This window comes from Tupaia chinensis, unplaced genomic scaffold (assembly GCF_000334495.1).
Source record: "Tupaia chinensis unplaced genomic scaffold, TupChi_1.0 Scaffold000198_1, whole genome shotgun sequence".
Classification (NCBI taxonomy): Eukaryota; Metazoa; Chordata; class Mammalia; order Scandentia; family Tupaiidae; genus Tupaia; species Tupaia belangeri.
Genome location: NW_006159673.1, coordinates 2,250,219 through 2,267,729, shown reverse-complemented (window position 1 = coordinate 2,267,729; position 17,511 = coordinate 2,250,219). Strand labels below are relative to the sequence as shown.

Genomic DNA, 17,511 nt, shown 5'->3' with positions numbered 1-17,511 from the left:
GTACAGATCCCACAGATATTGAAAGAACAAAACAAAAATTAACTTCATGCCAATCAATAACACAGTTTACACGAGTAACTAAATTAGCGAGGTGTGTAGGAATGCTCCAAAGAAACACCTGAGAAAATTACTTACCTTTCAAAACACCTCAAAATTGTCCTTAGACCTATGTTAAAGGTGAGGACTACATAGCAATTCAGCACCCCAAAACTCTTTAGGTCCTTACGATGTGTGTTACTCATGAAGAATTCAAAATAATATCAGTCTTTTCTTAGAGTTCTACAATCTTTATTTGGCCTAGTGACTCTCAGAAAAATAGACAGGAGAAAGATCATAATTCCACCCTTTATTAGAAAAGGCCCAAAAAGCAAAATAATCATTGTGATTTGGGGGTACCAGGGTGTTCAGCTTAGTTACCTACAACATTCTTTCTCTCTGAAATTAGTAAAAAAGGCAAAGAGAAAAACAGTATTTATTATATGAAATAGATTCTCAAGGTACAAAAAGTAGTACTCAAGAATATATTTTTGGATATAAACTTTTCAGATCTGCAATCAGTAGCATTCAAAATTAGTAATACAATTACAAAGATTGATTTGTGTTTTAACAAAGTGCTTTCAAGGTTCATCATATTAGAATAGGCACCAGATTCAAAGGCATAAACCCACAGGGGCTCTCCGACCCCCTCTCACCCTTTGCAATCAGAATTTACAAAGGCAAAGACCAGAGTTCAGAGGGTTAATTTTCCCCCATAGCTTATTCAAGGTTGCTAAGTCAAGCAAAAGTACTGAAATATGTACAATAAGCACTTTTCATAGCAGAAAGACCACACCACTGAATGTAAACGAGAGCGCTCCTTCAGGAGGGAACGCAGGTGGAAGCTTCAGCAGAGTGAGACAAGCCCGTCCCCTCCTGTGGTGTGGACCAGCCTTGATCTGACACGGATGCCTCCGAAGGGTGCTGCAGCCAGCCGGGGACCAGACTGTCTCTTCTTTTTCCTTCTTTTGTCCCATTTCACCACAGCACATCACTACTAGAGGAACCTTGTTTGTTTTGCTCTGCGGTCGTCTTCTGTGGCTGTGCATCAGACGCGGTGTCGCTTTGCTGCGAACGTACACACTGCTCTTAGCTGTGCCCACACTGCCCTTTACACAGCAGAGCGTCCCGTCACGGGCCTCGCACCCTGGTTCCAGCCTCACCTACAGAAATCGCCTGCGCACTTCCGGCCCACTCGGCTTCTCAGCCCTGCTCACGATGGTGTCCCACCTTGTCTTCCTCAGGAGACCTGAGCAACCAGGCAAAGCTGAGGACCTGGAGGTGTCCCCAGCAGCTGGGGAGAGCTGGAAGCAGCCAGCGCGGAGCTCGTGCCTGCCCTGCGTGAACCAGGGGCCAGCCGCCACCACGCTCCTTACTCAACAAAAACCTCACGAGAACTCCAATTCGTAAGGTCGTTACCTGGCAAGTTGCATCATCTGACCTCCCAGCCACGTTTTCCGTAAGAAACTCACTTTCAGTCCTTTGCTGCCGTAGGAAGAGCTGCACAGACGGAGATCTGTCTTTAAGTCCAGCTGAAGGCCTACTCGCTTTGTGTTTTTAATGCTATCTGCAAATAAACTACTGCACACCTTAAACGTGCCAAGAAAATCTGGATTTTTAAATCACAAAACCTATGCCAAAAGTCTAGCAAATGGCTGCGGACGCCTGTCAATACTGATTGTTGTTGCTATTGTTTATCTGCTGAAAATGAGTTTTAGGATAACTGCCCATTTAGAGTATTTGTCAACCTGTGGTTGGCTGTCAGAAGCTTCAGGGGACAGAAGGCAGGCCCGGGGTGGCTGTCCCACAGGACAGAAGTCGGCCAGGGGCGGCGTTTCGACTTCCCTGCTGGTCGGTCTTGGCGCTCTTCCTGCCCGAGGCACAGCCCACTGGTGGCTGTCTGCTCCATGGGGTGTCAAGGACTGCCTGCACTTGGAGTGCATTCCCCTGCCCCTCTGCTCCCTGAGCACGCAGTGATGAGGGTGGGGGGCAAGGCCTCAGGCAGCCAGCCCACGGACACTGCAGGACTGAGACAGCCATCCCAGTAAAACTGAGACCGGGCAGCGCCTCGCCTTTCCAGTGCAGAACCAACAGCTCCCCCAAGTATGTTCAGAAAAAAGGGGGCCTTCCGGACAGCAGGCCTGGAGAGGGCAGTCGGGGAGCTGGGGGATGGCCTGCTGACCTGCCACCCAGCCCAGGCCTGGAGGGGGAAAGGCCATCGTGGGGTGTGCCCCCAGTGCACACCACGCATGCCCACAGGTGACAGTGTCTGGGCAGTGCAGCACCCACACTCAGCTGGAAGCAGAGCCTGGCTGAGGCCACGTGCCCATCTGCATGAACCACCTCCGTACAGAGACCCCTCACCTACAGCGGCTGGGGTTGGGGGAGGCTCGGGAGAGGGACACAACCCTGCGAGCCACAAAGCCCAAATGCCGACTCCAACTCATCTCACCCAGTTCAAGGGCTGCCTCTGCCTCTACCACTGCCGGGCAACTGACGGCAGCAGATGTGCGGTGGGCTTCCTCCTCCCTCGGTCCAGACAGTGACAAGTGGGGGCAAACAACGGCAGGGAGCTGGGGACGCAGGGTCTGCAGATCCGGGCTGCATCCTGCCTGGGGCTGGCTGAGCCCTCACCACAGGCCATGAGCTTGCAGGAGGAAGAGCCTTTAGCAAGAGCGATCTCCAGGGAGCCCCTCCCGGCTGCACCCCTGGTGGGACCTGGGCAGGCCCTCACACTCGGGGGTGGAGACAAGTGACCCCACCCGCAGCGTCCCTGGCGCTGGCTGAATACACCTGATCCACATCTGTTAGCTCCACTGACCTGACGCTCCAGAGACCTGCAGCCTGCCACCTTCAGAGGTTGCCAGCTGTCTCCGGGATGAATTAACACCCGCCCTTCACTGTGGCTGCCGCCGACTAGCCCTGCCACACACTGCCCGGTGGACATCTTGCAAGGACCCTGCAGGGGCGGTCACCCCCCTAAAACAGACTTGCAGGCCGAGGAACCAGAGGCTGACATGACTGTACGTGACCAAGCCACGGTTCACCAGGCCTGCTGGCTTCGAGCCACACACACTGCCACCATGGACACGGTGGATATATTTCAGAAGGCACTTTGCCTCCTGCCCCACGAAGCCCAGCCAGCAGTGAGGATGCGATGGCGGCACCTGGTAAGGGTGTGACTCCAGGCTGGTCAGAGCTCCCGAGTGACCACGGAGCCTCGTGTCAGATCCACAGAGGGGCAAGGAACCCTTCTGAGACCGGGGCCCAGGCTGTGAGAGAGCCCCAGCAGCCGGAGGGTCACAGAGGGTTTCCTTCCTGGCTGAAGACTTGGATGGGACGCCCTCGACAGCAGAGACAGGACGCGGGACGTCCAGCCCCTACCCAGGCCCCATAGGCAGGCTCACACCTCCCAGCTCCGCAGAGCCCGGTGGGTTCTTAGCCACAGCCAGGAGGGACTGGAGGTGCGGTCAGGAGCCTGAGTGGACCAGCTGCCCCAGCAGAGCAGAAAGGTGGCACTGCAGACTCCACACGTGGGGGGCTGGGGCTGTTGGGAGCCGGGCAGCAAGGAGGAGCTGACGGGCACACGAGGGACGGTGAGCGCCCTGCGGTCCAGAACAGGCTGCCGAAGCAGGGGGTGCGGGGAGGACGGGGTTGGGGGTGTCGCACACTGAGACAGGAACCAGACAAGGCCCAGACTTGGCTCATGGCGACAGGGAAGGAGGTTGTGGGTCATAGGAAGCATGACCAGAGACACCAGCTCACACAGGGGTCTATGTCAGGGCCCTGCTGGGCCTCGACTTCCGTACCACACAGAGGGGACGTCCCCACACGGTCACAGGCTCACAGCTGAGCCCATCAGGGACAGAAGAGCATGTGGTAGGTACCAGCCACAGCGGGGCCCACAGCCTGTGGTCCTCCCCTGACCTCGGCCCAGGCTCTCGCACAAACGTGGCTCCCTAAGGGCCCCTGGGCAGGCCTTCCACTTCGGCTGCTTCCACAGCCCACCTGCTCCCAGACCCCACTCCAGAGGAGAACGGAAAATAAATGGAATGGAAATAAATCAATTCAAAGCAAACACTCAGGAGTAATGGAGAAGAGTACACGGCAGCGAGCAAGCCTTTCCGCCTCCTGCTGGCCCTCACCCAGCGGCAACGGCAGCGTGCGCTGGGGCTGCCCCGTCCTCCGCCCAGCTGTCGGGTGCCAGGACACGGTAAAGGGGGGGCCGGGGAGGTTCTTCCAGATGCCCTCTGACGTCGCCGCAGGGCCATGGAGAGGCAGAGCCCTGTCCTCAGACACCAGAGAAGCGTGTGCTCACGGTGAGGTGGGATGGTCTCCATGCTGAGGGACAAGTCTGCACGCCCCCACTGTCCTCTGGTGCTGCGCCCCGTGGGGCTGTCCACTGCCATCGGACATCACTGGCTCCCCCGGTGCCCCCTTCCCAGGCTACTCCCGGGCTATTTAACAAGGTGCTTTTTGACCGAGACCCCACGGGACACCTCCCAAAGAGGACACGGGTGCCCAGGACAGACCCTGCTCTGGAAGACACAGAGCCCGCCTCTCGTTACGGCGCTATAGACAGCAGGGGTGGGGGCACCACTGCTTCCAAAAAGGGTTTGAGTCCAGAGCCACAGGCGCTGCAAGATGAAGGCCCATCGAGACGAGGGTCGGGAGGTTCTCACGAGGCCGTCTTCCCGGCTTCCAGCCAGGTCCTCCCCAGCAACACACGACCGCCGGCAATCAGGCGAGACACGCAGTGAAACACTTCTTCACTGCGTCCCTGGGGGGAGGAACGCACAGGTGAACGGCTGTCCCCCGGAGGGCTGTCCCCCTGACGGCTGTCCCCAGAAGGCTGTCCCCAGAAGGCTGTCCCCCGGAAGGCTGTCCCCCGGAAGGGCTCCTATGAGTGGTGAAGCTCCTGCATTGGAGTTTCCTGGGGACCAGAGCAGTGCATGGAGCGGGCACCCCACAGCCATGAGGTCAGCAGCCCGGCATCACACCCCGGCTCTGACACTCACTAGTGGCATCACCCTGGGCAGGTCGCCTATCCTGAGTTTGCAACTCCTCGTCCGAGGGGGGTATGTCCCACCTACGGCAGACCAGCTGTGGGGACCAGGGTGGCGGCATAGAACACTGCCCACGGGCCAGCCTCCCCACTGGAGGGCCAGCGAGAGGCCAGACAGTGCTGCTGCAGGTGACTGCCAGCCACATGCATAGGGCGCGGGAAGGGGGGGACACGGGGCCTCTCGTCCTTATAAGCAGCAGCAACTCCTGGGGTACCTTCGGAGCTCCCCACATGGGCTCACAGCCCTGAGCACCCGGACCCTGTGCTAGCTCTGTGCAGGCCCACCGCAGGCACTCCTGCCTCAGCGTAGGGACTGCAGGGAGAGCCGGCGGCCAGCTACTGCCCTTCCGGTGCCCTCCACCCGGCACTCCCACCTTTGTCCTCAGCCACTGCCCCACAAGGACACAGTCACAGGACGGGCGGGAGGACTCGGCACCTGCAGAGGGACACTGCGCTTCCCTAACAGGACGGCCCCCGCAGCCCTTCGGAGACCGGCTCAGTGAGACCAGCTCTGCGCTGGCGCCCTGGACGGGCTCCCTCACCGCACGGACCCGGCCGGTCTGCCCTAATGCATGTGTTAGAGGACCCGGGAGTCAGGCCACAAGGAACAGGGCTCATTTAGCTCCACCTTCTTCCCAGATGGACTGCCCATGGCAACCCTTCCCTCCATGTTGACACTGCATTTGGGGAACCCTGGGGGAAGAGCGCCCCTCATGGGAGCCCCAGGAGGAGGGTGGCACCTGGCTTGTGAGGGCCACACGTGCCAGCTGGTCCAGGCCACGTGAGGCCTGAGGAATGACATCACAGCCGCTCACGGTGAGACCTGGCACCTGCCCTGCCCCCAGAAGGGCCTATTGCTGGTTAACGCCACGCTATGACCCTCCTGAAATGTCTCCTCGTTTATGACAGGTGCCCATATTTTCATTTTCTGCAGGCCCTGCGAACTCTGTAGCTGATCCAAGCACCCAAAGAGATTCAAAAGTTGGGCAGGCTGATGGAAGTTCGGGCTCTGGCTTATTTCACATAAAAACCCAGTTGGCTGGGACACCCCAGCCCACCCTCTGCTCAGAGCCAGCACCTACAGCTGGCTGGGCCGCCTAGAGCAGGTCTGACCATCGTCCTTCTGGGGCCTATCACCCACCACCAGGCGCCAGCTGCCTCTCACTGATGGCTCCTTGCCATCTCCCCATCAGCTTCAAGTCACCATGACAACCACCTGGGACACTTGAGACGCAGCACTGCCCTTCCTCTAGCACTCAGGCGCGATGTCTCCCTGCTCGACAGGCTAAAGGGCTTGCTGCAGCCGACAGGCAGCGACCCAGGGCTGGGCATGGCGGGCTGCAGGAGCCAGGGCCAAGGTCACAGGCCAGTCTGGGGTGCCTGTGGAGAAGGTGCTTACAGAGGGAGCTATTGGGTGCCGGAGCTGGAAGGAGTCTCAGGGGAGGAACTCGTCCCCCCAAACCGCTGCTCAGGGAGCCCCGCCCTGCTCTGCTGCGCCCCCCCACTGCCCCGCAGGTGCTTCTGCAAGGTGCCATCGGTGGGACACTGCGAGCAAGCAGGTAGAAACCCATTCCCTCCACCTCCTCCTCATGATACAAAGTGATAGTCGCCTTAAAACAAAAATCCTACTCCCTGCAGCACCATGGTTAAGACCCGTGCGTGCATAAAAAGCCAGATCTGACACAGCTGGCCGCAGTTCAAGCCCTAAGCCCGGCAGCGTGAAGAACACACAGGCCCCTGTGCACACGTTCAAGGCCCTGATGGGCTGGAGAGACGACAGGGACTGCAGCAGAGCTCCATCAGGGCTGCTTCCCCTGGAGAACCCCTGGTGAGTGCGAGTACCTCTTGCAATAGAAAGAAAAAACAAACACCTCCTCAAAGCTCCAGGTCGGAGTGAGGCCGGGACTGAGCACCACTCACACCCCAGGCAGTGCCCCCAGACTGGAGCTGGTGGGCCTGGGTCAGCACCACCCTTAGCTGTGTAAGGAGGGCGGGCTGCGGGTGGGCCCTTAGCTTACTGATTGGGAAACAGATAAAGAGCTTTTGTCTATTTGGTGCAAAGACTTTGGTAAAGATAAATAAGCTAACACATGCTCTCCGTAAACCGAAAGGCCCAAGGCAAACATCACCAGCCAGAAATGCAGAAAGCATGTTTCCGGAGACAGTGCGTCTTACCTTGCAAATGGAATGTAGGACAGGCTGTACCTGCAGAGAAGACAAACAGAGCCCAAGGTCAGATCCGCGAGGGCAGCAGGCGACCACAGGCGAGCGGAATGGCTTCTGAGCCAGCAGCACATCTGCAGTGATGCATCCAGGCCCTCTCCTCCCAGCCCGAGGGCTGCACCTCAAGGCCCACGCATGCACATACACGCATACAAACACCGACTACTACTGCGTGCTGTGGCCACAGGAGGACAAAGGCCCAGGTGACAAAGGCCTCAGCCTCGTGGGGGCTGCTTTAGCCAGAGGAGCGCTGGCAGACTCCCTGAGTTAGGGCCGGCATGCCCAGGAGCCTTGTTCTGGAAGAGCAGTGCGGAAAGGCCCGAGCAGGTGCTGTGAGATTTTACGAATTCTCAGCAGAATTTAATTTCATCTAACTGAGGACACTTTCCTGCACTGTTCTTCATGGTAAAGGAAGATGAAAGCAAACAGAAAAGGGGAAGAGCAACTGCCGAGTGTGCTGTGGGCAGAACACGACACTACCGCTCTGCAAGACCCAGGCCTGAGGCTCCTTGGTAAATCCCGGGTAGCTCAGCACCACCAGAAGGGCATGATTAGGGATGAGTCTCTGGAACGCTGAAGAACCAGGCCTGGAGACCAGCGGATGGCGTAATGGTCAGGTGGCTGGACTCCCACACAGTCGACTGTGGTTGGAGTCTTGGTCCAGGCAGCTTAAAACTCACGCCAGGTGTATGTGCGTGCATGCCCAAAATCCCGAGAGGAGAATGGAGGAGAAGGGATTGCAGCGTGGCCATCCCCCTGGGAGGGTGACTTCATGCTTTCTGTCTCTCTGTCTCTGTCTCCCCGGCAAGTGCATGTGCCCTACAGCAAAAATATTTCTAAAGCGGAAGAACCAGGGCATGCGAGTCGAGATGGCCCTGAGCCGGCCGGTGGGTCCTGGGAGCAGCAGAGCACTTGGGGGATGCCCGCGCTGGCAGAAACGGTGCCAGTCCCGAGTCTGTTCAAGGACTGAGCCTGTGCCCCTGCTCCACAGTCTGTGAGCAAAGGCAGGCAGGTGGGACCAACTTCCTTCCCCAGAAGAAAACAAACTCCAGCCATCGACCACGTGCCTTCAGTACCAACCACCAAACACGTCCACGGTAAACCAGGCCAGGACTCCTCTCCGCTCTTGCTGCTACCGTGCACAGCTCACGTACGTGTGAGCTCAGAACATTCCGGAACATCGCTGGAAAGTGCAGCTGGCCCTTGAACATGGGGGTGAGGGGTGCCGACTCCCCACATAGTCAAAAATCGGCACACTGCACACGTGGTAGTTTTTAACTTCTCCTTTTCTGCTTGTTTTTGTCTTCTTTGACAGTGAACAGAAACACAGTACAGAAGTTTCCCAACGGGATAGAAATTAAACTCGGCTGACGATCAGTAACTTCTGACTCCCCAACACTTACCTACTAATAGCTACTGCCTAGAAGCCTTCCCGATCACATAAACCGTGGACTAGCACCTACTCCATGCGGTGCACACATTCACACTATATTCTTACGGTGAGGTAAGCTCGGTAAAAGGACATGTTACTAAGGAAATCACAAGGAAAGCGCATGTACAGAATTTACTGAAGAAGTCACATATAAGCACACTGGCGTGGTTCAAGCCCGCACTGCTCCAGGGTCGACTGCAGGCTGCTCGAAAGCCCTAATCTGCTAGGGGGAAGGAAGAGGGGCGCTGAGCCGGCATCTCCGAGCCCATTCCGTCCATGGATCTCTGGGATGCACTCTTTCGCATCGTTACAAACACGTTCTCCAAGATAGACGAGTCACGTCTATACTGCGAGAGGCAGGCGTCACCCTGACTGACTCCGTATTACAGAAACGTCTCGGAAGCTACAGATTTCATCCCTGCCGCCCCCTCGTTTTGCCGCTGACGTGCTCGCAAGGCCGTGAACCTGCAGCCCCATCACGGCTGGAACCAGCTCCACAGCCTACTGGTCAAGGGACCGGGTCCCACACGGCCGACCTCATGGTTCCAAGCCTAGATCCAGCAGCTTGACCACCACGTGGGCACATGTGCATGCCTGCCCCAATCCCAGAGGGGTGGAGAAACAGAGGAGACAAGACAGCAGCACGGCCAGTCCCCACAGGGGGGACTTCCCCTCTCCCTGTACCCCACCCTGGGTCTCTCTGGGGAGCACATGCACCCTCCAGCACAAACAAAAACAAAGTGGTCTCCAGCAGCCCTCTGACCCCATTAGGCCCAGGCTACAATCTCCCAGTCTACCTCTGGGCTACCCAGAGCAACGGGTCAGCACTGTCGCCCACGGCAGCCCCTGGCCTCAGGGTGCCATGTCTGGATGGCTCCCACCACCGGCTGACAATCCCCTTTGTCCTTCTGTTAAGGGACGCTGCCTTCCCCTGCCACATTCCTCTTCTGAGCTCTATCTGACTCACAAGCCTCTATTTACCAGCTCCGAAAACACGTCTATTGTCCCCGCGCTTCCTAGACAGATGGAATAGCACCGTCTGACACTTCTCCCAACCCACCGAGAGTCCGGCAGAAAACAGTCCGGTGGGCAAACAGCTGTAGTGGCCCTGGGGACCACAGATGCACCTGCTGGCAGCGGCCATGGGTTCTGCACTGCAGCCCAACCTCGTCTGCATCGCTAAAGGGCTCCTGCGTTTTCTGAACCCTCCTACGCGCAACCTGTGGGCCTCAGCTCCCCCACTCCCTCAGTCAGAGGTCTACGTGGGAGATCCTGTCTACAAGGTTACTTACCATGTCAAGGCTAGAGACTGCAAAATGCAGAAGATGAGCGCGAGTCCCTGTTTCTTCCACTGAGAGAAAAACGATATGGTTACAGGAAAGTATGTGACAAGGGGCACAAGCTACAGGGGATGGGACGCTGACACACTTACCCAAAAGGCAGAACACAGGGTGAGGGCGAAGCACAGCTAGAGGGAAAGGAAAGGCTCTTTAATAGGACGATGACGTTGGGAAAGAAGCAAGCAAAACCGTAAAGATCTATGCTTGGCAGGCTTAGCACCCACTACCTTGCAGTCGGACTCCGAGAGGCCCTGGCAGCCAAAGGCAGCCTCCGCCTCTAAGCACTCAAGGCCCTGCGCACCCACAAATGGCAGGGGTTTAAAATCCCCGTGAAATCCAACTGGTCAAGAGAGACTCACACAGACTCAAGAGAAAGGTGCTCTTGCATGTGTGCATGGAACCCGTGTCCAGCACACACAGCACTTTCCAGCCTACCTGGTCATCCGTCCAGCTTTTCTTTTTTAAAAAACTTTATCCATTATTATTATTATTGTTTATACATTCAATCACTATACATCATTTAGATTGCAAAGAGACTTTACCCAGCACGATATACACCTCAGTCCAGTTGGGAATACTATACACATCCTCATCGACAGATAATAAACCAGATCTTGTCCGCAAATGTCTTACTTTTCTATTTTTTCCCCCAAATTTCCTTTCCTACTCTCTTCCCCTCCCACACTCTCCTTCCACTTTGTCTCTCGTGTCCATAACAATTTTTAATGCTTTTATGTCCTCCAGCCTTTCGGTCTCTACCATAGACTGCGGACAGTCGGTGTATGTTAAGTGGAGACATGCAATGTCTCTCTTTCACTCAGCAACAGATCTTCATATTCATCCACTTTCTATCAAATTCCAGGGCCTTGTTGTTTTTGGGGGCTGAACAGTATTCCATGGAGTATATGTGCCACACTTTTCCAATGCATTCATCTGTGTGTGGACATTTGGGTTGCTTCCATGTCTTAGCAATTGTGAATAACGCTGTAATAAAAACAGCTGTGCAAGCGCTTTCCAACAGAGTGCTCTCCTGTCCTTCGGGTAGATCCCCAGGAGTGGAACTGCTGAATCACACGGGAGTTCTATCTGAGGAACCTCCATATCGTTCTCCACAGTGGCTGGACCAATCTACATTCCCACCAACAGTGTAGGTGTGGAATATATATGTGTATACACACACACACACACACACATATACATATATACATATATACACACGCATACATATACATATATATACACATATATACACACATATACATATATACACGCACATATACATATACATATATACACGCATACATATACATATATACATATATACATATATACACACGCACACATACATATACATATATATACACATATATACACACATATACATATATACACGCACATATACATATACATATATACACGCATACATATACATATATACATATATACATATATACACACGCACACATACATATACATATATATACACATATATACACACATATACATATATACACGCACATATACATATACATATATACACGCATACATATACATATATACATATATACATATATACACACGCACACATACATATACATATATATACACATATATATACACACACATACATACACACATATACATAGATAGATAGATAGATATACACACGCACACACACACATATACATATATATACACATATATATATACACACACACATACATACACACATACATATATAGATAGATAGATATACACACGCACACACACATATACATATATACACACACACATACATATACATATACACACACATATACATATACATATATACACACATACATATACATATATATATACACACACACACACACACACACCAAACTCCACACACCTGTGTTTTACCTCCCGGACACTAGCTTCTGGAACGGACGGGCACAGGAGGACAAAGGCCAGCAAGATGGCATCCCCCAGGCTGCAGGCCAGGTATTTGTTTACATGTCACCTGACACTTCTCAGTCCTTTCTTAGAAAGTTCTTTCTACAAGAGACTGGCCAGGCCCTCTGTACCCTGGGCCGAGGTAATTACTAGATGCAGAGAAAACGCCCTTGTGCCCCTGGCTACCCGCAGTGGGTTATTATGAGTTCACTCAGGATGAAAGGAAAGAGGAAAGAGGCCCTTTGGTTTACGAAAAGCGTCCACACAGCAGAAATAAACCTCCCACCTGAGGGGCGCCCCCGGAGGGAACCTTACCAGCACCATAATGGTCGCGATCAGGCGTGTGGGCTCGAACATCCGTTTCAGCTGCTTCACGGGGCCCATGAGGAAGACGGTGCTGAGGGCAAGCACACACGAGCCTTCAGACCAGAGCGGGAGCACCTGGCGCGCCCCGCACCCCGACTCTCCCGTGGCAGTGACAGCAGGCCAGGCGGTCACCCGTGTAGGCTGTGAGCCGTGCAGGCGCTGTGCTGACTTCCCTTACAGGTGAGGAAACCAAAGCCCAGAGGGGTGGCCGGGCAGGGCCACCTGGTGGGGACGATGGAGCCGGGCCGTCGAGCACGTGAGCCCATGAGCCCACTCTGGAAGCACATGCACCTGAGGCCAGATGATGCCCTCCCCGTGACAATCCATCCATGGAAACAAACGAACCAAAAAGAGCACGCCGGGACAGCCGCGGCCTGGTGGTTAAGCGGCTAGATTCCAAATGGCTACCGTGCGGTTCAAGTCTTGGGCCAGGCGGCCTGAGGAACGCGCAGGTGCGTGTGCGTGCGTGCCCAGTCTCAGCTGAGAGGCGGAGGGGGGCTGCGGCACGGCCATCCGCCACAGGGCGTGCTCTTCCTCTCACTATACATAGGAGTCTCCCCCCTCTCTCTGCCTGCTCACCCCACAAATGCGCCTGCCCTCTGGCAAATTACAAAAGAAGACCACACCAGGCCAGTCAGTGGCCCGGCAGTTAAAGTGGCTATATCCCACCCGGCCCCCATGTGGGTCAAGTCGCAGACCCAGTGGCCTGAGAATCACGCCAGGTGCATGTGCATGCTCGCCCAAAATCGCAGAAGAAAAACGGAGGAAAAGGGACTGCAGCGTGATCATCCCCCACAGCGCGTGCTTCCAGGAAGATACAGACAGAGACAGAGGAAAGAAAGTGAGAAAGCAAGCTGCCAGGTCTGGGACTTGAACCACAGTCAACCCTGTGGTAGTCTAGTACCTTAACCACCAGACCACCTGCCGGGCCACAGAGCATGTTTTCTTAACTTTCCCCCTCTCTCACTCTCTATTTCCCTATCTCCCTCTATCTCCCTATCTATCTCCCTCTCTCTAACTCCTTATCTCTCTCCCTCTATCTTCCTATCTCTATTTCCCTGTCTCTATCTCCCTATCTTCCTCTATCTCCCTATCTCTCTCCCATCTCTATCTCCCTCTCTCTCCCTCTATCTTCCTATCTCTATTTCCCTATCTCTATCTCCCTATCTCCCTCTATCTCCCTATCTCCCTATTGCCCTCTCTCTATCACCCCCTCCCTATTTCCCTGTCTCCCTCTAGTTCTCTACCTCCTTCTCTCTATCTCCCTATCTCCCTCTATCTCCCTATCTCCCTATTACCCTCTCCCTATTTCCCTATCTCTCTATCTCCCTATCTCCCTCTATCTCCCTCTCCCTATTTCCCTATCTCCCTCTCTCTATCTCCCTCTCTCTACCTCCCTATCTATCTCCCTATCTCCCCATGTCTCTATCTCCCTCTCTCTCCCTCTATCTTCCTATCTCTATTTCCCTATCTCTATCTCTCTATCTCCCTATCTCCCTCTATCTCCCTCTCCCTATTTCCCTATCTCCCTCTAGCTCCCTATCTCCTTCTCTCTATCTCCCTATCTCCCTATATCTCTATCTCCCTCTCTGTCTCCCCCCACCTCACCTATGCTCTCTGGCAAATCAAGAAGGAAAAAGACAAAAACGAAGACAAGACCACATTGGGGCCGGCAGGTGGAGTGGTGGTTAGGGCGCTGAACTCCCACAGGGCTGACTGTTGTTGGAGTCCCAGACCGGGCGGCTTGACAACCACACTGGGCACATGTGCGTGACCAAAATCCTGGGAGGAGAATGGAGGAGAAGGGACTGTGGCGTGGCCATCGCCCCTGGGGAATGAGTTCTCACTTTCTCTGCGTCTCTGTCGCTCTCTAGCCAGCACATATTCCTTATGGCAAAAACTCAAGATAAAAAGAATAAAGAAAAGACCCCACCCCACAGGCTTAGGCTGGTTATGTTAAAAATTGGGGGCAGGGGTGCAGGCAGCAGGTAGTGTAGTGGTCAAGGCACCGGATTCCCACATGACCAACCATGGTTCGAGTCCAAGACCTGGCACCTTGAAACTGGTGCCAGATGTGTGTGCATGCCTGCCCAAAATCCTGAAAGGAGAGCGGAAGAGAGGGGATTGTAGCATGGCCAGCCCCCTAGGGAGTGATTTCTTGCTGTCTGTCTCCCTCTCTCTCTCTCTGGGTCTCTGGCGAGTGCCCATGCCCTAGAGCAAAAATCTCTCCTCTTCCCCTCACCAAAAAATAAAAAAGCATACGGTGGGAGAACGTGGATGGCAACCACCTCAGAGTAAGTACGGGAGGACCCTGGATGCCCCGGCGCGGTGATGACAGCAGCTAGGCCGCAGGGGTGCCAGGGTCCTGAGCGAGCCACCGCACGCAGTAGTCTCCCGCTATCCGACCACGTTGTGCCCACAGACATGGACGACCACACGCTAACGAGAAGAGGCCTCTTCCGAGCCGAGCGTTTCGTTTTCTTGCTCGATCCTCAGGAATTAGTTCCAATGGTGACACCGACACCAGCCGCTACTTGTTGAATGTCCCTGAGCCCAGATGTTCCTACACCCCCTCCTCTCACCCCCCAGAGCTCTGGGACCCGGGCACGGCCACACTACTTCAGAGAGGAGAAATGAGGTTAACTCACCCCCTGAGATCACACAGCCAGGAACTCAGACAGGTGGCCTTCAAAAATCTCTTGGATTCCAGGTCAGCCCTGTGGCCTGGGACCAGCTCCCAGTTAAGAAGACCAGACCCCACATGGCTGCCCAAGGTTCAAATCCCAACCCCAAGGTTTGAGAAACAGGCTGAGCGTGGGTGCCCAAAACCCTGATGAAGGAGAAGCGGAGGCGAAGGCACTGGGGAGCAGCACGCCCCACAGGGCGCTTCCTCCCAGCCCCCTCACCCCGTCTTCCTCAGCACACATGCCCCCGGCAATGAAAAGGCAAAGCAATCTCCTGGGTCCGAAGCTCTGAGTGACGCACCCAGCACGGCTTCTCCACGGACAGCGGCGCAGAGGGCTCCTGAGAGAAGCTGACCTCACATCTGACGCAGCCCGTGCCCCTGGTTACGGTGTGTGTCCTGAGTCCCAGGGACAAGGCCAGTGGTGACGTCGGTGGCGGCTGTCACATCCTTGTTCTGTGCATGCCAACCAGTGGACAACAGTCACCACTGAGCGTGCAGTAAAAACGAAGCCACAGACAGAGGCCTGCCTCTCCCTGACGTGCCCTGAGGTGTGACTCGAACTCCAGGCTGCCCCAGCGTCCAGGCTGAGGCTCCGGGGGCCACCTAAAGAAGCACTGATGCGTTCCTTTTTTTTTAAGTTTTTGTTATATGGCACATGTGCTCGCCAGAGACACACAGAGAGAGGTAAAGTGAGAAATCAGTCCCAGAGGGGATGTCTACACCACAGTCCCTAATCCTCCACTCTCCTCCTGGGATTCTAGGAACACACATACATGCATCTGGCATGATTTTCAAGCCGCCGGGTCTGGGACTCGAACAGCAGTCAGCCATGTGGGATCTAGTGCTTAACCTCCATGCCAGCAGTGACGTATTTTAATGGACTCTTTTCTCTGCAAATCCTTCCCGCACCCTCCCTCACCACCCTCAGACACGAGCCACACCTATTTCCTGCCTAGCGACTGGAGCGCGTGGACAGAACTCACCTCCCAATGGACGCGATGTTGCCCAGCGTGTAGAACACCGCGAAGAGGTGCAGGCCCTTCCTGGGCACCCAGAGCAGGAGCGTCCCCTGCAAGTCGGAGCACGGGTGTGGGCCCTGGGGTGGAGGGCCCTGTCCCCTTCCTCCCTCGCCTCCCTCTCCTCTGGTCCCAGCTTCAGGGAAGGGCGGTAGAGAAAGGGAGGAGATGACGGGGAGGACAGAAAGGAGGGCCGGGAGAGGCAGAGGAGGCGACCTCACCAGCAGTGAGCAGAAAATCCCGATGGCGAAGCAGGCGATGAAGCCCTTCACTCTGGTGCCCCAGCTTAACGACGATGCCTCGACAGCCTGGAATCACAAAAAGCCACGGACTGGGCACACACGCGTGTTTACCAGGAACGGAGGGAGGATGGGGTCGCACGCGGCAGCAGTGAATGGGGAAGGCAGGGGACACGGCCCCGCCTATTCGCAGTGGGACAGTCATGGCACCCAGCCCCACCAGCCCCTCTCCCGAGCCGCCAGGCCTCTGGCAGGCCGGGCCCACTCCCGGAGCAGGAAGACCAGACAGCAGATGTTCCCGTGGACACAGCCTGGCCATGGCCAGCAGGACGAGGAGCACATGGGGAAGCCTGGAAATGCCGCCAGCGCCAGGCCGCCTAGGCCACCGGCCACATGCTCCATCAGCTGGCCGGGCTGCTCGGCTGCTCCCGTGGCACCTCTGGCCCTGGGACTGGGGCTGTCAGCTCGCCGGGACTCATCCTGGTGCAGGTGCTGTCCTCATGGTGTGCTGGCCTCGGCCAGTCCCCGAGGGAGACAGACCCCGGATGATTAACTACTGCCCTATGCGCTCCGGCTCTGCCATGAGTGAGCCCCTCCCCAGGCAAAGTCCAGGGAAGCCGAGACGTCCAGAGAAAAGACCGAAAGGGGAAACACGTGGGTTCCCTCCCAGGGCAAGCCGACAACCGAGGCCCTGCATGAGACCCTCCTGGTTGTCCTCTGATGAGGTGGCACAGCTGCTCCGGGCCGGACAGACAGCCCCCGCAGACCAAAGCAGGGCAGGGCTCCCCTGAGCGGCCAGCACGGCCCCCTGTGGCCACGCAGACAGACTGGCCCAGTGACCCACAACCCTCCATAGGCTGGAGGGAAGGCAGGTGCTGACGGAGGCTGTGAGGGCCCTGGGTGGGAGGCCCCCTCAGCCTGGACCATCCCCAGCTCAGGAGCGCATTCCCAGCCCGTCTGCAACTTCCCGTCCAACCAGAAGCTTGGACAGAGGCACCAGCGAGGCTGCCCAGGTGTGGCTGGCACTGCCGAGACCGGCCTACTCAGGAGGAAGGAATCCAGCCAGGTCATCGGGCGGGTCCTCCCAGACGTGCACACGTACTGAAACCCAGCTCCCGACCGCAGCCGTGGGCACACACAGCCTGGCAGACCACTGAGGTGGCCACAGCC

General features: G+C 55.8%; 1 protein-coding gene across 1 annotated transcript; it reads right to left on the bottom strand.

Moving 5' to 3' along the window:
• Window positions 1-329: 329 nt before the first annotated feature.
• On the bottom strand, window positions 330-16,410 carry SFT2D2 (SFT2 domain containing 2; the record flags this gene model as incomplete). Its single annotated transcript, XM_014587265.2, is given in 7 exon segments — window positions 330-4,816; window positions 7,277-7,306; window positions 10,049-10,107; window positions 10,189-10,224; window positions 12,350-12,431; window positions 16,070-16,155; window positions 16,324-16,410. Coding segments are annotated over 7 exon segments (420 nt in total), but the record flags the coding sequence as incomplete, so codon positions are not given.
• Window positions 16,411-17,511: the final 1,101 nt, after the last annotated feature.